General features: G+C 46.5%; 1 protein-coding gene across 2 annotated transcripts; it reads right to left on the bottom strand.

The window, feature by feature from the left end:
• Window positions 1-385: 385 nt before the first annotated feature.
• On the bottom strand, window positions 386-24034 carry APPBP2 (amyloid beta precursor protein binding protein 2). Of its 2 annotated transcripts, none has more exons than XM_040082378.2 (13): window positions 23964-24034; window positions 14104-14192; window positions 13253-13404; window positions 12599-12722; window positions 8582-8750; window positions 7822-7911; window positions 7304-7371; window positions 7119-7224; window positions 6701-6825; window positions 6482-6567; window positions 5945-6135; window positions 5385-5550; window positions 386-5196 (listed from the first exon to the last, which is right to left on the bottom strand). In XM_040082378.2, exons 3-13 carry the CDS (start codon window positions 13371-13373, stop codon window positions 4943-4945), a joined length of 1500 nt encoding a protein of 499 aa, XP_039938312.1. In that variant the 5' UTR covers window positions 13374-13404; window positions 14104-14192; window positions 23964-24034; the 3' UTR covers window positions 386-4942. The 2 variants fall into 2 exon arrangements, with proteins under 2 accessions (XP_039938312.1, XP_039938311.1); XM_040082377.1 differs by lacking the exon at window positions 23964-24034 and adding an exon at window positions 22935-23112.
• Window positions 24035-24642: the final 608 nt, after the last annotated feature.

Raw genomic sequence — 24642 nt, forward strand, 5'->3', positions numbered from 1 at the left:
CAGCTGGGGAGCTGCAGGTCACTCAAAAGACACAAACCTGATGGTTTAAAAATGAAACCCCCAGAAATGGTGATTTTTAACCCACTCTGTGCTCAGGCAGCCACACGAGATCCTTTGGTGCTGCCAGTGCACACTTGCAGGAGAGAATTCGTGTTCCCATGGCTGCTTTAGGGGGAAAAAGACCAAGAAGAGGGGAAGGAACTGGGAAGGTTCCACATCCTGCAAGTACCACGAGCTCCCCCCTCCCACTGTCCACATTCCACAGGCACCAACACAAGCCCCCTCCATAAGGATTTACCCCAAAGGCAGGGATTTCACCTTCTCCTGCAAGGACAGGCTCTGTGGGAAGGGGAGCCATAACCAATTCACTGCAGATACTCCAGGCTGCGGGAACACTCTATTTATTAGGTCAATATTTCATCTGAGCAATACAGTTACAGAATATCACAATGCTGGTTACAAACATAGGATGGCTCCGTGGGCACAAAGGATGGCGGGGAGAAGTGGGGTACGAAACCTTTGTCCTGACACCACAGGGAGAGGGGCTGCAGGGTCTAGTAATGAGCAAGATGCTTTCATAGAAATGAACGTGGCACTACAGGTGGAGATTCTGGTTTAGAGGTGGGTTTGTGTAAGTAGTTCAATTTATACAGTTATACAGTTCAAGCAACATCTTTTTTTCTTTTTTTTTAATGCTATTAAATTAAAATCCCCTGTAGTTCAATAAAGTATAAAAATAGTACTGAACCTGGTAATATTCAATAAAATGTAGAATTCATTCACATCATTAAGTAGTAAAGAAATTGTAAAGTTGTAGTTACCATGGCAACATTGCTTCCCAGAAAGGAATATACAGAAAAGAAAAGTTACACATATGGTACCTGCGACGAGTATTTAGCGATCCAACACTGAACTGGTGCACCACAAACCAAGTTTCTAAATATCTCTATATATTTATATAGTATATATCTTTTCCATCTTAAAATTTACTTTTGAAAAGAAAAAAAAAAATGTGCACTTCAACAAACTCACTAAGGCCACTCATGCTATAGATACCGAGGATTGCAAGGAGTAGTGGAATACAAGACCCTAGAGCACACACTTTACACCACCCAGGGACACCTGTGTCACTGCCCAAAACGTTCCTGAGACTTAGGGACAAAAGATTCCCAGTGCTGCCAATTCTTTGTAGGTATTGGAGTTCATTTCTAGATAAAGGAATTTTCCCCACTTCTCCCCGCAGCGCTCCCGAGGCCCAGTGGCACAAGGAGTGTCAAACACACCCCAGAGCGCAGAGGCAGCTTTGAACTGACACTGGCCAGGAGTTTTCTTAGAAGGGAACGAGGACTTCCAGGTAAAATCATGTTCTGCAGAGGCAGCAGAAGGAAGGATCTGCTGACAGGTTGGGCCCAGCAGCACCTGCCCCGCGCTGCCAGCCCGAGTCCAGCCCATCCACATCACCCCAGGGAGGTTCTGCCAACCGTGCCAAAACACGGGCAGTTTTCCTTACTGTGCGCTCCCACACTTGGGACTGAAAAAGGGAATGAACTTCAATGTGCATTTTGTACCATGAGAAGCAGCAGCGGCAGCCCGAGCAAACTCCCCCCTCAGTGATCCAAACAATGTCGCACTGAAAATAAAATATTGAGGGTTTAACTTGATCAATAGTGAAAATAATTTACCTTAAGGTGACACCTGTGCTCACCCCTTGCACCCAGTGGCTCTGGAGTGATTCCTTTACTCACCTTCACAGAAAAGATGCATTTCACAGGATTTCCACTCCCAGGTCTCCCCTTTCACTGCCAGCCCCCAACAGCCCCGCGTGGGTGTGTTGTGCGCCTAGAAACGCAAACCATCAATTCCTGGATGGATGTTCCACCGTGCCAGGCCCCCACCCCGGTACTGACCCGGCTGTGCTACGGCAGGAGGGGAGAGGGGAACCACGGGGTGCTGGAAAACCCCACAGGGGGAGAACAGAGGGGACTGCAGCCGCTGCTCTCAGCTCTGCCCGGGGCAGGACTGGAGCTAAGCTACAAGATCCACCCCAACTGATCCTTTACCTGCCTCTGGCACCATCCCAGCAGCTTCCCACTCCTCAAAAGCATCAAACAAACCGTAAGAGCAGAGAGAGCACCACAAAGAGCAGCAGCACAGCATCCCAGACAGGCTCCAGGTGCCAACACAGAACCAAAGCCCCTCAGGGTCAGTTCTGTGCTGCCCCAGCCCCAAAGCAGGTCCTGAGCAGGGGCAGCAGAGCCAGGCCCTGCCAACCCCCCAGGCTCCAGCAGTGTCCATGGTCAGCCAGAGCCACCCTGGCAGCATGGAGCTGCAGGGGCGCTGCAGGAGCAGCTCAGCCCCAGCCAGGATTCCCTGCAGGCACTGGAGCCCTCAAGGATCACAACAGCCCCCGGGCCAAGCCCTCTACCAAAGGAATTCCCAGGCAGCTTTAGGACCTTCCTCCCTCCCAGCCCAGGCGACGCTGCTGATGGAGCAGCTGAGGAAAGAACACAGGAACAGCCCCCAGAGCTGAGACTGCAGCCACCCACAGACACTGCAGGGAGGCCTTTGGGTACCAGGCACGGCTCCTCCCCAGGCTGCCCTGAAGGCAAACCATGACCAGGGACACAAGCAGGGCTGGAACAAGAGCAGTGTCAGTGCAGGCCACAGGCTGGTGTCACTCAAATAATGCTCCTCATCCCAAACACAACCTCGAGACCTTTGGGATTTCTTAGCCGAAAGCTGGAGACCCAAGACTGGGAGCACGGAGTGGATAAAGGATCTCCAGCCCACGCCAGGGTAAACCCACGTACCCAGCTGGGACATTTAACACTTCTGCAGTACAGAATCACTCAGGTTCTTTAGGACAACTTTAAGCTGCTTTCCTGCCCAAGTTCTGACACTGTTCTGTATTTTGTTTAACTTTAAATAACTTTTAACAGGACTTAAGAACTCATAAGAATTTTTTAACTTGTCAGTGCCATGGGCATTCAGGGAGAAGAAGGTTTTACCTTGTATAGCTGAATTTGTCTGTAGCTCCTACACAGTCATAAACAAAAACTGCTATAAATAAATCACATTTTAAATCCACACATAACTAAGTTGGATTTTCACTGAGCAGCTGCTGCAGACACACTGCAGTTAAGTCCTAATACCACAGGGGGGTTTATGCAAATACTTCTTTTCACCTCAGTAAAGATATTCTAAGTATGCAATCATTAATCTGCATTCACTAATTATATCATTGCATTTTAAAGTTGATATTACTCAGCCTTTCCCCCCCAAAAAAACACTTGAAGGCACCAGAATATGAACTATTGGCCTGTAAAATTTCATTTCTTGGAAGAGCCATTAAGCTCTAAGTCACCTCCAAAACCTCTATTTCTTCCCTGAAGATCATCCAGCACCTTTCCCTGCCACAAACCCCATAAACCAATGAGAATCCAGACCCCAAACAAAACTCCCAATCCCACAAGAAGAGCTGGCCGAGCCCCAGCTGCGACTGGCCAAGGTACAAATCCTGAAAAGAAGGGGAGAGAACCCCCAAACTGACAGAATCCACAGAATGCCAGACCCAGGGCACTGCTGGTGCCGCTGGCAGAGCTGAGGTAACGGCAGCGAGTCGCTTCTAGTTTGTGTTACACAGACTTCCAAATGTCACCCAACGATAGGAAACGGAACAAAGCCCAGAGCAACACCTGACCCCACACAAGCACGCAGCCCCCAAGAGAAGAAGAATTAAGACAAGCTCGTGAGAGGCATTCTCAGAGGGTCTGTACAGCCGAGCTCTGCTTCGTAAAGTAACGTGAGGAATCGGTTTCTGGTTGTACTCTTGTTTAATGTAGAAATGAAGCATCACAAAAAAAAAAAGACCTGTTGTGCTTTTTGGCATTTTCCACTGACCCCTGCGAAGTGTACAGTAGAGCTGTGTTCTCCAGAAACAGAAAATGGAACTGGATTAGAATACAAATCTCTTCACTGGTATAAACAAGGTACGGCCTCCGTGAGCAGAGGAAGAGCCCATGGCAGAGGAAAGGAGGAGCGGCTGCAGCAGAGTGGAGCGTGTGGAGCTGTGGCACCGCCAGGGATCTCTGCAGAAGCTCACTGGGGACAGACAAACCATCAATTCACTTCCTAGCTCTGGATCTATCACATGGATATCGTTTGCACTGATCAGACACCTAAAATGAGAGAGTTCTACTGTCAAAGTGAATGCAGGGGCAGAAATATTAAATTAAAGCCACTGGTCCAAAACTGGTTTTAGCAGGCTGGTCCACTGAGGTGTCCTGGTCCTGCTCAGGGGGAGCACTGGTGGTGGCACCGAGGACACTGTGGTTGCTGGTCTGTGAGATCTGTACTGGTCCAGTTCAGGGCATCCACAACAGCACAGGCGGCACTCAGCGAGCCGATGGTGCTCTCCAGAGCGGGTTTTTGCCACTTTTCTTGGTAAGGCAGCAGCCAAGGCCAGCACATCTCCCTTTGCTGGCTGTTTACCACGAACTTTGCTACAGTGATACAGCAGCAAGACCCTTCTCCTACAGCTCCTCAGAGTACAGCTTTTGTTCTCTCTGTGAATCAGCAGAAAGCTCTCGATGAAACCTTCCATCCGTAATAAGAATGCAACTCTTTTGAACTCAAACAGTTTTATTTAATGTTTTCTTGCAGACTTTCTGCAAAGTAGCTTCTTTTGAAAGAAGGGTTTTGTGGTTTCTTTTTTTTTTTTGGGAATACCAAGTTAAAAATGTGAGCCGAACTAAACATGCCATACACATGCTGAGAGGAATTTAACACACATTCATCCGTATGGGCACTCTTCAGTAGACTGGACCAGTGTTTCAATGCAAATTCCAGCCCCCAGAGAACTACATGGTTTAGATTTCACAGTATGACTTTTCCCCCTGTAACCTGGGGGGAAAAAACCTTAACTGGTTAATTGACCAAGTTCTTAGCTGCTCTGTCCATCGAGGTTCTGAGACATCAGAAAGGACTGGACCACTTCTTCCGTGGACTGGGGGCTGGTGCTGACGTCCTCCAGCGCATCCGTGACCGAGAACTGCCGGTCCCGCAACCGGTTCCAGTTGGCCAAAATGTTGTGGTACTCAAACACCTTCTCGTAATTGCCAATGGAATTGTACAGTTTAATGAGACCTCTGTAATCGTATTCAAGTCCACTGTATCCTTCACCAAAAAGCTTCTTTCCTAGAGGAACCCAAGAGAAAAATCAAATTGAGAGGTAAAATATCCACGGGCTGCATTCTGAGTTCTCAGGTTATTTTTACTAACAAAATTTGCCTATATTCTCCACTTAGTTCCAGCCACAGAATGTTGGCTGGAGACTAACAGCCAAGTTATTTTCTAAAAGCTTTAAGTTTCCTGTAGTCACTTACCAATTGCTATGGATCTCAGGTAAAGCTTTTCAGCATTTTCATACTGGTTCATGTCATAGTTGTAGAGGGAGGCGAGATGGCCCACGGAGAGGGCAACTTCATAATCCTCCTGCCCTAGGAGCTGCTCCTTGATCTGGATGGCCTTGATGTGCATTTCCTCCGCTTCCTGTCAGGGCCAGATTCACACAGGTCAGGCTGACACCACTCACCGCCCCAAAAAAGAGGGGAAAGTGTTGAAAAGAACTTAACTATGTAGCAGCTCAAACAGTAGCATTTGTAACAGACAAAAAGTAACAAAACCAAACATAAAACAAGTTCCCCAAATGCTTTAGTTAAGTGGATCAGCAGATTGCAAGCACCAAGCTCGCTGTCACCCTCTGAGGGCATCATCCATCTCCATGGATTATTTTTGCACCAAGCCTTTGGGGTGAATGATAAAGCACAAGTTCTCCAGGCACAGAACTACCAGCTGAACTAGGAACTGTGGATGTTGAAACCCCTCATTTAGAGTGACAGAGTTCAGCTGTCCTGCAGATGTTAGGTCAGGAGTAAAGTCTTACCTTGAACTTCCTCATGGACTGATACAGTCTGCCCAGGTTGCCGTAGTGTTTGGCTGTTTGCACGTTGAACTCCCCGAAGGCTTTTTTAGCCAGCTGGAGCGAGGAGAGGTGCAGGTCATGAGCCTCCTGGAGCAGCCTCTGCTCTGTCTCCTTGTTGTGACAGTCTATGGCAATCTCCTCCAGGATAAGTGCTGGGGGCAGGAGACAGAGCTGTTACTGTGCCCAGAGTGCTCAGAGCCAGGGCCCCCAGACACCTGGGGACAGCTCCCAGGCTTTGTGACAGGCACAAACTGCTTTCACACTGCTGCGTCAAGCTCCCAATATTCTGTAACTCTGCTCCCAACACATCTTTATATTCTGCAATTTTACTCCCCCACTCCAACTCATCTGGCTAAGCCTTAAAAGTTTGGGTTTTTGTATTTTACATGTGTGCTGTAAACACCAATGACTACAAACACCTCCTTGAAAAAGACAATTCGAGCTACACTGCTGGTAAGGATCAGATGAACAAATGATTCAAACAACAAAGAGAACTACCTTTAACTCTCTTTGAAGAGGCCAAGAGGAGATGGTCTTCTGGGAGAATGTGAGTGATAATGCCAATAGCACGTTCAGCATGGAATCTGAGAGTTGAAATAAAAAATTCAGGATACATTTACGTATGTCAGCAGTCAACTGATGTAAAATTAGAAATATGAATGCAATGAACGTTTTTCTTCATTTACAGCACTAACTGCTGCTGTGTGTTGTACTCACAGTGCATTGTCAAATTTCCCAGAGCTGTACTGGTGAACATATGAGGAATAAGCCAAATCTTCATGAGCTGTAGCTACATGGATGTTTTTACCTCCAAATACTGACTGCCGGATATCGAGCGCTGTCTGCAAGGGTTCCAAAAATACAATTTCATCAGTTAACACAAAAAAAACCCCCAAATTCATCTCTGTGATGAATCTACTGGCTCTGAAGTTATCTACATATTTGAGACACTAATTATATAAAAGACATGAGTCAGAGGAAGACAAAGAAAGCAAAACCCCATAGCGGGCAGCATTTGGGGTTTTCTTTAAACATCACAATGGCATTAATTAAATCAACTACTCTCTATCTCCATGAATTAACTACAACATCTGAGAGATGAAAAACATCAAGAGAAACAAGTCCTGCTCCCTACCTGATAGATGGCAACAGATTGGCAGATATTGTCTACGTTGAGCAAGTAAAATCCGTAGTCTAGTAGCGTGTCGGAGTATTTGGGGTGCTTGGCTCCAAAGTGCTCCCTGCACAAATACACCTCCGTTACAACTTGAGGCAAGCTGAGTATAATTTTAGAAGGGTTTTTTCTGGACTGGCCCTTACCTGGCAAGGTACACGGCGTGCTTTATGAGCTGCTCAGCCTTCTTGAACTCCCGTTTCACCACGCAGGCCTGGGCAGGGGAAGGGAAGGGAAGCACGTGAGCAGCTGTGCACTCACAGCTCAGCGCCCCAGACACTGCCACACTTACTGCTGCTCTTCACTTCAGAACATCATTGTGGTTATTAAAGGACTCCTTGGTTATTTGAGAAGAGGAGCACAGCATTAATAAACCTCCTGTTTCATCCTGCCTGACTGAAGGGACTGTGCTGTACCTAGTCCAGACCAAGGAGGGATCAGAGCCCCTCCAGGACATTCACAGGTTACCTTTGTCACAGTGGTCACCTGTGCAGCTCTAACTGAGGTTCAGAAAGACACAAATAGAAACAACCCCCCACCCATTCTGAGACAAACACAAACAGCCCTGAGGGCCCCTGAGGGGAATTGTGGAGGTAACAACCTCTCCTCAGCCATTCTTGGCAGCGCTTTGGTACCCAAAGCAACGGGGAGGTTTTGGATTCACCTTTGACGCTTGTCGTAGCACATCCACCACGACCTTTACAGGCAGCCCAACTGTGATCTCCTTCATGGCTTCTATGCACCACTTATAGGCCTGTGGGACAGAGGCACCAACACAATGAAGCTGGAACTCCACAACATCGGAGCATTAAGAAAAAATACTACCTGTCTCTGAAAAGCTGGAATTTACATTCCAAAATGTACAATATAGAGCCTGATTACTTATCTGTAATGAATTGTCCAGTTAGGTCTTAAAAGATAGACTTAAAAACCACTTTTACAGTTAATTGTGAATATGCAAGCATTTTATATTAATCTAAGGTTTATAATACCACAATTAATTTTACAGACAGAACAAGGTATTTTATGATCTTTAAGCACTCCTCACAATTCCCATTGTGCAGGACAACACTCCATCAGTGAACTTAGGGATTAAAGGAAAACCAGTTTATGAAGGAGTAGTTACACTTCAGACAGAGTTTTACAAACTGGGTGCAAAGGCTGTGTTCTGCTCCTCATTTTTAATTGTTAAAATAAGCTTCTATAATATTTCATTTACAGGTGACCAACACATATGTGCAAGGTAACACGAATCCTCACGTTGGCCCAAGCGCCGTGAAGAGCTTACAGACTAACACAGAACACACAGAAACAACAGCAGACAAAGGAGTTCTTGCTCTGGCAGCGCCCCACAGGCCCCAAGCAGAGCAGAAGCAGACCGTGCGCAGGAGGTGCCAGCACAGCAGAGCCCCCCAAGGCCTCACCTCGTCGTAGTGGCTCTTGGCGAAGAGCAGGGCGCACAGCTCCCCGTACAGCGCCGCCTTGTTGGCCTGCTGCCCGTGCTTGGCCAGCTTGTCCATGTAGGACTGCGCCAGCTTGAACGTCTCCTCTCCCAGGTGGTACTTGCAGTTCCCGTTCCGCACGTGCAGCAACCTTGGGGGATGCAGAGAGAGCTGCTGAGGGGGCTGGAGAAAGCCCTTCCACCTCCCTCCCAAAGGGTGGAGCCTCAAGCAGCCACAGCAAGTACGACACAGCTCATTTTGCTGCTTCCCTACGCTTTTCCCCCAAACCCTGAGTAGCTCCAGGTGGGCATTTTCGTGCTTTGGGGCTTGGGGGAGATCTTCTCCTAAGATTTAGTCACATCCACTCCACATGAGATCCAGCACCTCCAGGAGAGACCATTTTATTGACCACAACAATTGAAACAGCCCCTGCTCTTCCCATCTGAAGGATCAACCCCCAAATACAGCCAATAGCACAAAGCACTGGTGAAACCTACTGCTGTTTCTCCAGAGAAGTTGCAGTTCCAGCTTGTTATAAATAAAAGTAAAGAACTCGTGCATCAGTGCAGGCTGATGCTCTCTGGCTTTAACGAGGTGCATTTGGAATGGGTGTGTTTTGATATTCCAAGCCCCAAGGGCAGAGCTGGATTCCCAGCCAGGGCAGCTGCTCCTGCTCCATGGCAAACACCTGCCAGTGAGCAGACATGGAATTTTGGTGAATTAACCTCCACTGTCCCTGCTGGAAACGTGTCATTAGACAGTGAGTAACAGAGACTGAAAACAGTAGGCAAGGCTTGGGAAATCAGGGCAACACAGCACAGGGAGAGAACTGCACAGTGGGAAGGGGAGCAGAATGTGAAGCTGCTTTACACAGAGGCTCAAGCTCTGACTGTGTGGGTTGGTGTACAGGAACAGCTTTTTCGTCCTGATATCATACATTAGGATAAAACTTCCAATCGGTTGTTAAACAGGAAGAAGGGAACAGAGAAGGTTTTGCTCCATTTCTTTTCTAAACCTGTTTCCACTTGCTCCAAGTAGAGGTTTAAGCTACTGCAGCCATTAATAGTAGTAATTGATACTAAACTATAAAATAAATACCCCCAGCAATACAGCTCAGCTGATCCTAAAAACTCAGCCTGCCCAACAGTGTCCCTCAGTTTCCCACCCAGATGCATCACCAAACTCAAACAGTAACAAGAAAGGAAATCAAGTTCCATTTCCCTAAGCCGGGCGTGAAGGCGAGCACATGACAGATGTGTATTTGCTGCACAAAGAGAACATCAAAAGAAAAGCCCTTCAAAACCCTGCAAAAGCTACACAAACTCCAGCTCTCCAGTGGGAACCAGCACCGTGGCTCAACAACAGACAGCAAAAAGCAACACCCACATTTTTCCTTACATAAAGCCTCAGAACCAAACACGATGTGCAAGTGCATTGTGTGCCTGGTCACAGGAACGTTCCAGCAATAAGAGACAGGAATGATAAAGAAACGAGAGAAGAATCAAGTAAACAGTTTTTCCTAAAGAGAAAAACCTATTTTGCCAACACCATTCAGCTGGGAGCTGCTCTGCAGCATCAAAACCACGGAGCCCAAATCCCATGTAATGGAATAATCATTGGGGATAGCACTGCAATTTAGATAAGCTCCTGGGAAAGATCATATCCAATGTCTGGATGCTTCAGTGATAGTGCCTAGAAACAAAGAAATCTCCCCAAAACCAAGCTAAACCTAAGCCAATCCTCAAGGATAAGCAGAGTTTATGTGATCCAGTTCTGAGTAACAAAAAACCCTTTATTAATCCAAAGGAATCTTAGGAGATAAAGCCAAGAGGAAGAGAAAAGGCCTCAGGACGTTTATGCTAATGGCTCTGAGCCTCCTTTGATGTCTGCAATAACAGCTTTTGGGGACTAACCTCCCCCAACACACTCAGCCTCTCAGAGCCAACACAGCAGCTTAGGAAGTCTGAAACCACCAAGAAAACAACCCAAGAACCAGCCAAATGTGCAACAATGACGTGGGAGAACCACGTATTTGTGTTATGCATTTGTACCTCATTGTTTAGCACAGAATAACGAGAGAAGGCAAACCAAAAGGAGCACTACACTCCCAGGAAAGCAGGGTACAAGCTCAGAGAAACCTCACACTTTCCCAGCTTCTCCACAGAATCTACTACTGCCAGGACAAGGAAACACCGAGTTGTGCTTAAATAACACAAAACTTCACATGTTTTTAAACTCTGTCCTATTAATAATGCAATATGTTAATTCAGCTCCCAGAGATTTGACTTGTTAGCTTCAGAGCAAGAGCTGACACTTTCAAAAAGTGTGGCACTTTCAAAAAGTGTGGTATTTTCAAAAGCTGCACTTGAATTTTGCTTCCTTAAAACTCCCCCTAACTTCAGTGCAAGCCCAGTGTGAGAATCTCCTGCAGTGGGATCGAGGGTAACAACACCAAGTTTATTCTCAAACTGAAAGAGAGTAAACTGAGTAGAATAACTGCACTGTGCCACACAAAGGTGTTTAGATTTTACAGATTTAGCCTTTCTCAAAATGTTTAACGTTCTTTCAGGTTTATACAGCACCAAACCATCGATGCTGAGAGTTTAGGAGATGCCAAAACATTTCCCATTCCCTCTGCTGCCCGGAGGGGTGATGCCCCAGCAGTTCCCTAGGGAACAATGGATGTCTCTACCAAACAGAGCCAGCACCCCAGGTCAGAAGAGCTCATTCTAACACAGGATGCTTTCTTCCAGCACAGAATGAAAAGCTCCTTTCCACAACTATGGTCCAGCAGAGACAGTTCCCTTTGTTTCCCTCCCCTTCTCTCCCTTCTTTTCATTTCTATTTAGAGAAGGTGACAGAGTTATTTTTAAGCAACTTCTCCAGCTTGCCAAAGAGCCTGATACAAGGAGAAAACTTTTTTTAGATTAATTAGGAGGCAAAAGCCCAAGCAGTAACTGTGGCTCTATATCCCTCACTCCCCAGTTCTAGGAAGCTGGATACGTGTGCCCAGGCTCCTGGCATCATTTCTGGAATGCTGGCCAGCAGAACCGGGCAGAGCAGCGTTGCCATGGCCCTGGGGCTGGCACAGGACATCAGCAGCTCTTGGCAAAGCCGCTTTACTCTTCGTGTTTGCCCAGCCATAAACAAGATGCAAGGCTTTATTTGGAGCAGCTTTCCAAACAAGTTCTGCTCTAGATTCAGATAAATACAGCACATGCTTTGTTCTTTGTTCCAGCAGCTAAAAAAAAAATAAAAATCCTACTTTAACTCTGCCCAGCAGCCTCCAGGTGCCCATGGGCACATCTGGAGTGTGCAAAGTCATGGTGAGAGCAACAAAACCCAGCCAGCTCCTGCCTGCAGCTCCTCACACCTCAACACACAGGGGAAAAGCAACAGAGGTCTCTGTCAACGAAATGTGAACTTCTGCAGGCCCTGAGGAACACAGCAGCTTCAAAACTAACAGCAAAAAAAACCCAAAAACCTTTTCCAAATGTTTTCAGCTGTGGCTAGAGGTGCCCACAAGAACTGGACATCCAGATCTTCACCCAGGCCCAGAGCTAAGCACTCAGCATGGAGAAAGAGAACTCGCTGGATCTGCAATCAGGAAAGGTAAATTTTGCCTTTATTTCTGCTCAACTGTATCTATGTTATTTGGATTTGGCAAATTCGCTTTGTGGTAAATAGAACTTCAGCAAAGTCCACCACAGAACATTCCTTCACACGCAAAAATCCTTGAGAAAACAAGAACTGCTGGACCACTCTCATCATCCAGCAGTGCTACCCATGCGAGATTACACAGGACAGCAAAACACTGGGTTTTTTAATCCATTGTACTGTGCTGCCAACTTAGAAGCTGAAAATCCAGGGATTAGTGTAAAACAAGCACCTCCTGATCTTCAGCTCTAGCCAGGAAAGCGTTTTGGTGCAGCAGAGCACTGAAGGAGCATCTGGAGCTGGATGGCTCCAAGGTTTCCTGGGAATTCAAGGTGTGCTCACCTCACACAACACTCCACAGCACGGAACCAGTGAAGGATTTCATCGTGGAGGGTGCACAGCTGAAGGCAGGAAAGGAAAACCTTCTCAGCATCACTGTACCAGCCTGCATCTGACAGGAACCCCCCTGCAAAAACCAGCAACAAACAGCAATTTGAAGAGCAGAACACATTTTCGAGAGAAAAAAGGGTTTGCTCAGGTCTTGCAAGGTGATCACTTATTTCATAGACTTGCTTCTACAGACAGAAATCCTGTCAAGGTCAAATCCTCCTGACCTGGAAAGGATGAAACGTGAGAGGAGAATTCTCCTACAGCTGAAGGAAATACTTTGGTTTAGGCATGCTTTTTAGCAATACAGCGTTTTCCTACATATTTCTGCCAAAAAAACCCCAAACTTACCTACAGTAAAATCATGCAAATTCCTCATCACATCTGCAAACCAATTTTAAACCTAAACTGTCTGAACTAAAAAGTCTATACATTCTTAGATATTAAAACCCAACATACTTCTTTTAAGACACCAAGTAGCTTTCTAAAAAATTCCATTCCAAAACTCACAGTTCTTTTAAAAGGCATATCTTTAACAGGAAAATAATTAATGTTAGATTAACTGAAGCTTGCAAGAGAGAAAGCAAAGAGCCCGTGAGCAGCAGTCACCTAAGACAAAGCCAATCTGGATTGCTTTTTCTTTCACAGCAGCATCTGACTCTGCAATGTAGGAGCACCGTCTGCTGAAGGAATAGGCCAGGACAGAAGCAACCTTGACTCCGTGGTCCATCAGAGCCTGGAAACAGTGATGGAGCAGATGTCTGCAACAAAGAGAAGCAGAGTCAGTTACACACCAAGGTTTGAAAGCAGCCAGTTGGCTCTCATGAACTCGAAGGAGAGGAATCCAGCCCGAGGCTCCCCAAACCCAAAGCAGATGAGTAGGAGCCCTCGATGGATCCCAGGTGTGGGGTGATCCACCGCCAAGCCAGGGCACACAAAGTTCTTTACAGGGACACCCTCCCCTGGAAGCCAAACACAAGCTGCCCACACAGGATTAAAACTGGGAGACGGCGTTTCCAGCTCAAACTCAGCGGGGAGGAGGCCCCAGATCCCCCTCCCTCCCTCCCCCAGGCTCGCAGACAAACGAGCATGGCTCCGTTACCATCACACACGCCATGGGCAGGACCGGAGTCTGAAGACTCAAAGCTCAACCCAGTTACAAAGAATCTGCTCTAAAACAGTCAAGTTCTGTAACACCACAAGTTGGAATATCGAATGACAGGAAAACTCTTCAAAACTGGGGCAATCCTATCAGCTTCCCTCAGGATGTGCTAAATCAGCAGGAAATGGGTGCTGTGACTGCCACTCCCAGGGACTCCGGCACCGACCTCTCGGTGTTGAGCAACTCCGAGGGGTTTGCATCATTTGTTTTTCTTGTCTGTGCCTTTTTTTAAACATCTCTTCCTAGATGGAGAGATCGAGAGTTGAAATGAGAATTATTGATCTGTTAAGACACTCACCTTTTATCTAAAGCTCGTAGCACCTTTGCAAAGACTTCTAGTTCACAAAATTCACTACCCAGCTGGCACAAGCGGCCCTGTTGGTAAAGCTGAAAAAAAACAGGTAAGTTCATCTTAACATTAAACATTGTTTTTCTGGGAAATTCAGCTTACTAGCAAAGATAACTTAGGATAAAATCTAGACTTTAAAGCATTGAAAACCAGCAGGCAAAAACACAAGTTCCTCTGTCAGAAGACTTCACCTCAGGAGCACGACTGCAGTGTTAACATTTGAGCTATGAGAGGTCCATAAATGGTTTCAAGGTTGGCTTTTTTTTAATCTACGGATGTATTTCCAGGTGTTTGTGCCCTCCTGCAACACCAAAACACTGCCACGCACAAGCTACAAATCCAAGACGAAACCAAGAAATGACTGAAGTCAGCAAAAAAATACAACGGACAGTTTTGGTACCAAATGCTTTCAAAACACATTTAAATGACACATAATCCAGGATGAAGCAATGCAAATACAGCAGATATAAATAAACCCAAACCCACAAGTTCTGCAAGGGGTCACTCACCAATGCCAGCACTACAGAGAGGCACCAGCCCTGTCCCCACTGACACCTGAGCTTCCACAGGTGAGTCCCCCACTAAAAAACTGGAGTTTGTTCATGAATTTAATAAAAGCAGTGGCTTGTTTTATGCCCAGTGACCTGTGCCTGCAGATAAGCAAATTTATCAGCTGAGTTACTCACAACAAACCTGACAGTTGTCCATGCAGTGCATGGTTAAGTTTTGCCAAATCAGGCTATAAATGCTACGGATTTTCACAGATACAAAGGGACCATGCAAATAAATGTCAGAGAAAGCCATTGTGAACTATTAATTCCCATTGTCTTAAAGGCCCTGACCCACAGATGTGCACAGGAGGGTACATGACCTAAGGAAGCACCACTCCACACCTGCCACAGGCACCATCAGTGCTTAAATGAAAACATTAATATTCCTCCCAGTTTTAATAATGCCTTAAAATGCTTCCAGTGATAAGCATCTGGTGCCTGGTTCACCTTTTTCTCCACAAACACTGGGAGCTGATGAATTAATATTCCAAACACAGCATGTGAGAACATCTCCAGCCAGAAATTTAGTCAACTCTTCTTGTAAAAGCTTACAACACCGGCTCTAGAGCATAGCAAACTTGTTATTTTAACAACATAACCTACAAAAAAAACTTCAAAAATACTCTGACCTAATAACGTCAATTGCCAGAAATGAATGTTTTCCTTTTCATTATCTATTTTGCTAGGGGAACATTAAAAAAAAAAAAAAAAAAAAAAAGAAGCCTTTTAAAAACCAGAGCAAGTTTGCATGCAAAGTTACTGCTCAGATAAAGCAGCTTGTCCCTGCACTTCAAAGGGATCAGAGCTCCTGCTGGAGCTGGATTCTCTCTGGCACTGAAGGAACAGCCAGTCTGCTGTATTTAAAAGCTACAGTCATGGTTAAATGTTTTCATTCCTTCAGCACAGCTGTCTCATAGTGAATGTTCTATAAAACCAAAAATGTGGTTTCTGCAGGGAGGAAAAAAAAAACAAACCACTGTTTAAATTTCATGCCCAAAGTGAAGGTGGGCATCCCATCAATAATTGATGAGATCATTTCTGGAGAAAGCTTAGACACATCCCCAAAGCACTGCAGCAGGATTTAAGGCAGCCAAAAATACTATCACGTTTCACAATTCTCAAGTACAGTATCACTCCCTCCTATCACCTCACAGTACTAATGCAAAATCCCAGAGATTCCCAGTTTATCAAAAATTAACCATAGTAAGACTTTTAAAAATTTATATATTTATGAAGTTACATAAACACTTCTCGTAAGGAGAGAATCCCTCTTAAAGGAGATGCTGAAACTGCCAAGGAGTAAATGGCCTGGTGGGGTCAGAGGGAGTGAGGGGAAGGTCCCACAGGACCCTCAGTTTTGGAGTATCAATCATTTCAGGCACATGTCAAGTTTAGCTTGGGGCCCAAAGTCCAAGCTGCAACTTTTCACTGCTCTGACTTGAAATACAACATCTTTGGGACTTCTACGATCCCTGTAACCCCTTCCCTCAAAATACTGGCAAACATTTTGAGGAATTAACTCAGCTGGAAGCCCCTTGGAACTGTTGCGGCTGTTACAGCAATATTTTCAAACGAAATTTGACATGGAAATAGCGAGTATACATCAAACTGTGAAGTAATTCCAGGAGATCCAGTAACACTCATTGAGAAGCAGTTGGGAGGACTGAAGAAATGATTCTCCTGTTAAAGCTCCAGAGAGACAGAACTCCTGACCACAGCCTTGCTACATAACACAAAAACTAAACAAAACAGTGATTCAAGAAAAACATGCCCTGACGTGAACACAGAGCTCTGGACTTCTAAAGAACTATTCTGTTCAGGAGAAAGAAACATCTTTTACACACCAGCTTCACCTATTTGGAACCTACCAGGGATTCATTTTTCTTTAACTATGGAAAAATGACTCAAAGCCTGCGTGACTCCCAGCTCCATCAGCTCATGCTGACACATGAGTTCTGGACAGGTATAAATGTAATATACAGGTGGATTATTACAAAAATGCCCAATCCAGCTGTTGTGCACAGCTGTGAGAAACCCACCACAACCCTCCTTAGGCTCGAAGGCTGAATGTTGAGTCGCATGTCCAGGTGGGGGTGTTACAAAAGCTGCACATTGTGGCATCCCCAATTAAACATATTAATGATATTAACTTGTAATTTATTTTATCCTAATTCTATTAAAATTCTTGTCTTTCTGTCCCTGGGTAATTAAGCTAAAAAAACCCACACAAACTTTCTCAAAACATAATAAAAATAATTTTATATTATTTTTAAAGCAGATGGGGGTTAATTCCAGCCAGCTGTACAAGGATCCTCTAGAAGAGGAACTGAAGACGACGCAATTTGAAAAATATGCTCCTGTTGCTCCACTTTGGAAGAGGGTCGAAAAACATGATATTTCAGTAAGAATCACAGAGGAAATCCAAGAAGCTCCCCAGCATGTTTTGTAATGCCTAATAATGCAATATGGAGCATCAGGCCAGACTGGGGAAGGACAGTGTACTTAAACAGCAGAATCTGGGAAAAAAGTTGGGCTGAAACCATCATCTTCCTTCCCCACTCAACAAGGAAGGAAAAAGTTTTCCTGAGTCAACAGTTCACTGAATCAATCTGTTGACAAATGACTCACTACCAAAATAATCAGCTCAAAATTTAGGTACATTCCATGCTTTTAAATCAATTTCAAAATCATCTACAAGCCCTCTGGACAAGCACTGCTTCTACTGGATATTGTTTAAGGCATTTTAAAAAAAGGAAAATTCCAGCTCTCCTTGGAAAGCACAATGCCAGCTACCGGCTGATCTGTATACAAATCTCAATCAAATAAATAATTTAAAACCCCAATGTTATTGAGCTAGAATGAATTCAGAGACAACTTTTAGAGCCCAGTGCTTGTGCACCCCAAATGTTCCCACCTGCTCTGCTCTCTGGGCCAGAGCAGCAGAGTTTGTGTTCCACAGGGTCCAGCACAAGGGATACCAAGTCTGAGCCTCAGTCACAAAAACGTGAGAATCTCCTCAGGAACTGGGAAAACTTTACTCAGAGCTCAATCAGCCCAGAGGAAGTGAAGTGGAAACAGGAATTATTGTTCAGCAGGAGCTCAACACCTCTGTTCATGATGTGACCTCATTATCTCAATTATGATGAGTTCTGGTGTCCCAGACTCAACAAAGATACTGGAAAGGTAGGGAAGTTGGAAGATAGCAGGATGAGGAAACATAACCCATAGTTAGAAGTCAAAAAAAACCAAAAACACCCAGTCTGAGAAGTACAAGTTTGACAAGAAGTTTCAAACCAGTAAAGATGTAAGAAGGAAAGACAGTTCAGTTCACTTCTAAATTTAGACTACAGAAATAAGGCATGTGTTAATAATAATAACTGGCAAAAAGTCATGAGGTCATGATTCTCCTTCACTGTGAGGCTTTAATTTGAAGAGGTGCTGGAAGATCTGATTTAAGCCCAGCAGCATTCAGTGCATGCTCTGCTCCTGCCAGGTGACAGAGAGGCTGTGCACATGTGTGAAATCATCTTCCCCCACACACATTTCATTTCTAACCCCAAAAGCACAGCAGCACGAGGGGGTTCAGTCTGCGTGAGCTCACCCTGGGGGTCGCAGCAGGAGCCCCCCAGAAAGCTCTGGGGTGCTCTGCCTCCCTCACACTGTGCTGTGACCTTGGTTGTACTTCCCTGGGTACAGAGAGGCTCAGAACTGAAGCAGCAGCACAGGCACACTTCATTTCAGGGGGAGCTCATCCTTCTCGCTCTCATCAAACCCCTGGAGACCGAAGCCTTGGGACAAGCTTGTTTTACTCTAATGGACAGAAATGCTGTTCACAACGATCCTCCATCAGTAAACTCAACCTCTGCTGCAATGCAGGGAACGGACTTTCGGCTGCTTGTTGTCAACAGTCAGCAAATCCCTGTTTGTTCATTTTCGTTGGTTCAAAGGACACACAAACATGACAGAAACCAAATTAATGGCATCTCCAACTGCTCCTGTGGCTAGTGATCTCACCAGAAAGCATTCCAAGGACAAATAATTTTCAAGAAAAATCAATTGGAAGAAAAGAGAAACACACGATCCAGCAGAGACATTCCAAAAGGAAAATGAACATGGGATGAAACTCCTTGTTAACCAGTACCAGTCCAAGATGAGGCTGGCACTGTGAAACTGCAACAAATACCTGGGACAGAGAACACTGATGCAGCAAAGCACCTCGAGAACAAACCAAAGTCATGAGGGAATTACACAAAATAGAGTATAAAGCAGAGGCACAAGGGGAAAGAAGTCTGTACAAGACACTGACTAGAGAGTTCAAAACCTGACTTGTGCCAACAAACTTGATTCTTTAAGGAACACCCTCCCTCAAAACATTATCCTCATCCCAACAAGCTACAGAATATAATAAGTTGATTTTTTTCAGGTGGTTTTTTTGTTTGTTTTAGATTTGTTTGTTTGAGGTTTTTTTGGACTTGCAGTTTATTCCAGCTATCACTACTTTTTAATATACAATTCTGGCATTTTGTTCATATGTTGAATCTCAGTTATATGAGACCCAACATATTTCTTTCTTTGGCTTCTAAAACCTACACCCCCTCTCTATCATCCTCCCTCTCCAAAAAACAAGAGAACCTAACTAGTTTAACTAGGAAAAAAACATCCAGGATACACACCAGCCTGGCAAACACCCAAAGGAAACAAAGTATGATGTGTGTACATTTTTATTTCCCCCCCCAGAGGCAGGTGTAACTTGTAACAATACTAGTTATTAAGCTCCTCAAAATACAGCTGTGATTAATAAGACATTTAAATATTTTGTAGCTCAAATGCAGGCTCAGAAATTTCCAGGATATCCTCACAAGCATCCTGCTCTGCCTCTTATTTTTCTAATGGTTACAAGGAAAAGTCAAACGGTGCTTGAAAAAAGAGAGATCTGCAGCGATACCCTGCTGAAGCAGAGCAGGTTTGTTGTTTTACCACAATCATGATTATTTGATAGTGCCTTGTTTTGAGCTTTAGTCACTGTTTGAGAATGCTCCAGAACAATAAATATGCTCAGTATGAGGAACCTGCCTGTTCCTGTCACCTTGCAGCAGAACCCACTCCTTATCAAAGCCACAAGAACGTGCTGCAGCTTCCCCAGCCCCGTTCCCCACTCAGGTTTATACAGCACGTCCCAGAAGTTAACAATTCCGGAAGATGTAAAGGTAAAACAAGCTGGATTTGGTAAGGAGTGGGAAATAAAGGCAGTCAGTTATGACAGTAGAGCCAAACACTGGATTAGAGGGTGTCCTGGGGAACAACACCAAGACACTGCTGGCATTTTCTTCCCTTTTAAACAGGAGCACATTGACTGTCTCTGCCGCTGTATCTCACCTTTGGCTTCTGAATCAACCTGGACACGTTGGTAAACCCAGGCAGGCCTGGCAAATGTTCAGTTTGAGTGTTAATACCAATAAATAGGATAAAAACATTTTTGTGTTGCCACAGACAATTAACATCCACAGATCAAAACAAAATCTGACTGGTACCACCTTTTATTTTTTGCAAAAATCAGTGGCAGTTTCTCAAGTACCACAAACCATGACTAATCCCTAGATAAAAAAAACTATTACTTACAAGTTATATGTGAAAGACTGGAAACATTTTTTATTCCTTTTAATCAGCACAGAATGAAAGTAATACAGGACATTAACAAATAATTCACACCCTCCAGCACAGCAGCAACAAACACCATGTAGTCAAACAAATATTTAGAGGTCTTCTAGTCCGTCTTACTCAAAAAATTGTTAATAGCTTTGGAAATTCTACTTCTGCTTTAAGGAACTCAATAGTCAGGACATAGGGAATATGGCTCACCACGATGAACTGGGATTTAATATCCACCTGATATTCAAAGTAACCACCCAGAACCAAAACAAGCACCACACATACCATGAGAGGGATGCTGTCCCCAGCCTAACCTCATTCAGCTGCCCCTGAATGACACCTTTGATGTATTCGATGCTGTTGTCATCCAAAAAGAGACTCAAGACCCATTTACCAGGTGCACAGAGAAATGCAGAGTTTCAGAACATCTGTGATCAGGGCTGGGCTTTGAGGCAGACATCACTCGGGGAGGATTGAGACTTCCTTTCAGCTCCCCATCCAGGGTTTAGGGACATTTATGGATAAGTGAATTTGAAAGTGACTGTTAAAGAGGACAGTCACAGAATCACAGGATGGTCTGGGAGGGAAGGGACCCGTGCCAAGGGCAGGGATGCCATTCTCTAGACCCCATCCAAGCTGGTTGTCCTACACAGAAAAGATGACACTGAGGACATGGAAGCCCAGCCTACTCTTACAGCCACAGAACACTCACTGCAGGCATGGCCCAGTTTGGTTTATTCTGTATGAGGATGTCCTGTGGATGTGGGCTAGTAAGATGAACATCGATGCACCTCACACAGTTCAAAAACTCCAGTGGTGAAACACAGAAATTACAGGAAAAGCAAGGGGGAACAGCCTCAAACTGGCATAGAACAGGCTTAGATTAGAGATTAGGAAAAAATATCTAAGGTGGGTGAGGCCCTGGTTTCCCAGAGAAGCTGTGGCTGCCCGTGGATCCCTGGCAGTGTCCAAAGCCAGGCTGGACAGGCTTGGAGCACCCTGGGAGAGTGGAAGATGGAAAGAGATGTTCCTTAAGGTCCCTTCCAACCTAAACCAGTCTGTGATTCCACTGCCATTAACAGCTGTACTGTCCATACAACACAAACACCGTTTGGGGATAGGCACTTATCACCTGCCCAGCAAGATGGCAAACCCAGGTACACAGGCAGAAGAAACACACTCGAGGGTCTCAGAAATCAGATGTGCTGCTGGATCCTCTTCAGCATGGAACAACTCCACCTGAATTCAAAGCAACCACTCAAGAGTGCTAATAAAAGCATAAAAAGTCAATGATCTATTAAGCTCACCTACAGATGAGTTTTTAAACAGGTGGGAATAATGTACCCTTGGATATTTCCATCATCAGAAGGAGGTTTTGTTTCATGCTTTTAAAAGCCACACAGCACCATCCTCTCACCTGAATGAGCATGAGAACAGGCAATACCAAGGAAGTTTATTTATCCACGGTCATACTTACTAACAGCCGGAAGTAACCCCCAAAATATTCTTCCACACGATGATTTTAATATCTTTAGTATTTAGCTGATGTGTCAATCACATCATTATCTGTGAGCATGCTCATATGTCATAAAAATGGGTTTCCATCCTTCACAGCACCTAAGGCAGACATGAAATAACCAGGACACAGAGAATGTACGTGCCCATTTTAATGCTAGAGAAGCAATTTCCCTATCTCCAGTAAATACTACTGCTCTCCATGTACAGAATGGGTCATTAACCCTAGTTCATAAAGATTAGTCTAAAGAACTATTTCATTTAAAAATTCCAATATTTTTAGAAATTTGCTGGCAGAGGAAAGGAGGGTTATTCCTCATCTTAGATTTTTGGGGGTTTTTATAGACATTGTTTCTCCCCTGACAAATACTCATTTCCAGCTGTTCCAGCATATGAATGAAATGCCTGTTTAGTGGACAGTAAGAAGTTAATAGACCATCTCAGTGCACTTTTTACACCAAATCTATATATTGCAGAGGCAGCTGAACGAGGAATAGCCCTTTCACCAAGGAATAATTTAACGCTAATAAACTACAGCATCAAACAACTACCAGTTCTTTCCATCTGGTTCCTCCCAGATAATTTATACTAGACCACGGCAAACTGCTCCTTCAACCACTGACATCACTGTGTCTAATACATTATTAAAAAAAAAAAAAAAAAAAAAGGAAAAAACATATTCCAGCACAGCCAGCTCGGCCTCATCCTGCCCGCACCGCTCCCCAGTGGTGAGAAGCACATTCCCCCCGCGACCCCCAAGGCCAGGCCCCATCTCCGCGTCCCCCCCGGCCGCTCCCCAGCCCCTCACCGCGGCCTCGGGGCGGCTCCCGGGGGCAACCACAAGGCCCCGGCACGGCCCGAGCCCGGAGCCTCCGCTCCTCCAGCCGCAGCTCGGGCGGCCCCGCAGGCCCTGAGCCCCCAGGCCGTGCCCCGCACCGGCGAGAGCCCGCAGCCCGTCAGCCCCGCGCCCCCGGCCGGGCCAGGCCCGGGCCGCCCCCCGGGCCGCTTCTCCTTCCACGTCCCGCAGGCCCGGCCGGGCCCGGCCCCGCTCGGCCGCCGCCGTACCTTGTAGTACACGTCGAACTGGATGTTCTCGGGCAGCGAGCGGATGTCGCGGCGCCGCGCCCGCCCGTAGCTGTCCACGACGGCCGAGATGGCCGTGTTGTAGAGCGTCTCGGGCACCCACTCCAGCTCCACCGCCGCCATCTTGGCTGTGCGGAGCCGCCTTCCCCTCCCTCCGCCCCGCCGCCTGCCGCCCGCTCCGCCTCACGGGGCTCCCGCCGCCTGCCCGCTCCGCCTCACGCCCTGGGGCTCCCGCAGCTCTGCCCGCGCCGCCTCACGCCCCGGAGCTACCGAGGCTCCCGCAGCCCTGCCCGCGCCGCCTCACGCCCCGGAGCTACCGAGGCTCCCGCAGCCCTGCCCGCGCCGCCTCACGCCCCGGAGCTACCGAGGCTCCCGCAGCTCTGCCCGCGCCGCCTCACGCCCCGGAGCTACCGAGGCTCCCGCAGCTCTGCCCGCCTCACGCCCGGGGCTCCCGCAGCCCTACCCACTCCACCTCACGGGGCTCCCGCAGCCCTGCCCGCCTCACGGCCCGCGGTTCCCGCAGCCCTGCCCGCTCCGCCTCACGGCTCTCGTCCCCCTGCCCGCCCGCTCTCCATCACGCCTCAGGGCTCTCGGTTCCCTGCCTGCTCCCCCTCACACCCCGGGGTCCCGCAGCCCTGCCCGGGCACAGGCGGGCGGCAGCGGCAGCAACGAGGCATTGTGAGGAAGAGCACGAGGGAAGCGGCTGTGGGGTGGGGTTTTATGGAGGGTCTGGAGCATCTCCCTGATGAGTGGAGACCGCGGCAGCTGGGCCTGGTTGGCCTGGAGAAGAGCGAGAGGGGCTCTCGTTAACGCGTAATAACCCTCTCAAAGGTGGTGCCGGACTCTCTCCGGTGATTCCCAGCAGCTGGACGAGGAGCAATGGCTGCGAACTAAAGCACGAGAAGTTCCGCCCCAACACGAGGAAGATCTTTGCGTGAGGGAGGTAAAGCCCTGAAGCAGCTGCCCAGGGAGGGAGGGGAATGTCCCTCTCTGGAGCCATCCCAAACGCACCTGGACACATTCCTGCCCCAGCTGGCCCTGCCTGGGACTGGATGGGTTTTAAAGTTCCTTCCAAACCTTGGATTCTGTGAATCCCCGCAGGCAGCCATAGAGAGTGAGGTAGGATTGACCACCATGGCCTCACGGTCCACACGAGGAGCTTTGTCTTTATCTTTTGGGGCTGAGCACCAAATTATCCAATATCGCCCCTCACACCCTGAGCCCCACCCAGCCCAAACTCCTCACAGAGCCTAAATATCATTTACAGCTGCCCTGTGCTAACACCCGGCTAATACGGGGCTTTCCATGTGTGTTTCCAACTTCCAGGTGTGTTGGCAGCTCGTGTGAGAGCTATTTGGGCACCCAGAGTTTGCTGTTACAGGACATTATAATCATTAAAATGAAAGAAATTTCATTATTGTATGAAATTTCTGTTGCTTGTGGGTTTTTAGCTCATGTAGGACTGCTACTGTTCTTTTTTGTTTTTTAAAATTACAGGAGGCAAAGCTCCTGCTGTTTTGCTTTGGGCACATTATTTTTAAAACTCAAATCATTGCTACTGCTCCCATTTTTGTGAGAGGACATTATTCTTTGTCCTCTACTTGCAGAAAGAAATGTTATGGGGTGGGAAGAAAGGAATGTGACATAAACAGACCATGGAAGATTGTTTTGTCTTTTTTTCCTTTTTTTT

Source organism: Hirundo rustica, chromosome 19 (assembly GCF_015227805.2).
Source record: "Hirundo rustica isolate bHirRus1 chromosome 19, bHirRus1.pri.v3, whole genome shotgun sequence".
NCBI classification, from domain to species: Eukaryota; Metazoa; Chordata; class Aves; order Passeriformes; family Hirundinidae; genus Hirundo; species Hirundo rustica.

What these genes read in the sequence shown, in the direction of transcription:
- APPBP2 (XM_040082377.1), bottom strand. Translation starts at nt 23,075, where the DNA reads ATGGCGGCGGTGGAGCTGGAGTGGGTGCCCGAGACGCTCTACAACACG. An exon ending in CTACGAGCTTTAGATAAAAG is followed by an intron (nt 13,405 to 14,103) that starts GTGAGTGTCTTA and finishes TCTTTGTTGCAG; the next exon opens with ACATCTGCTCCATCACTGTT. An exon ending in AGTCCATGAGGAAGTTCAAG is followed by an intron (nt 5,551 to 5,944) that starts GTAAGACTTTAC and finishes TGGCCCTGACAG; the next exon opens with GAAGCGGAGGAAATGCACAT.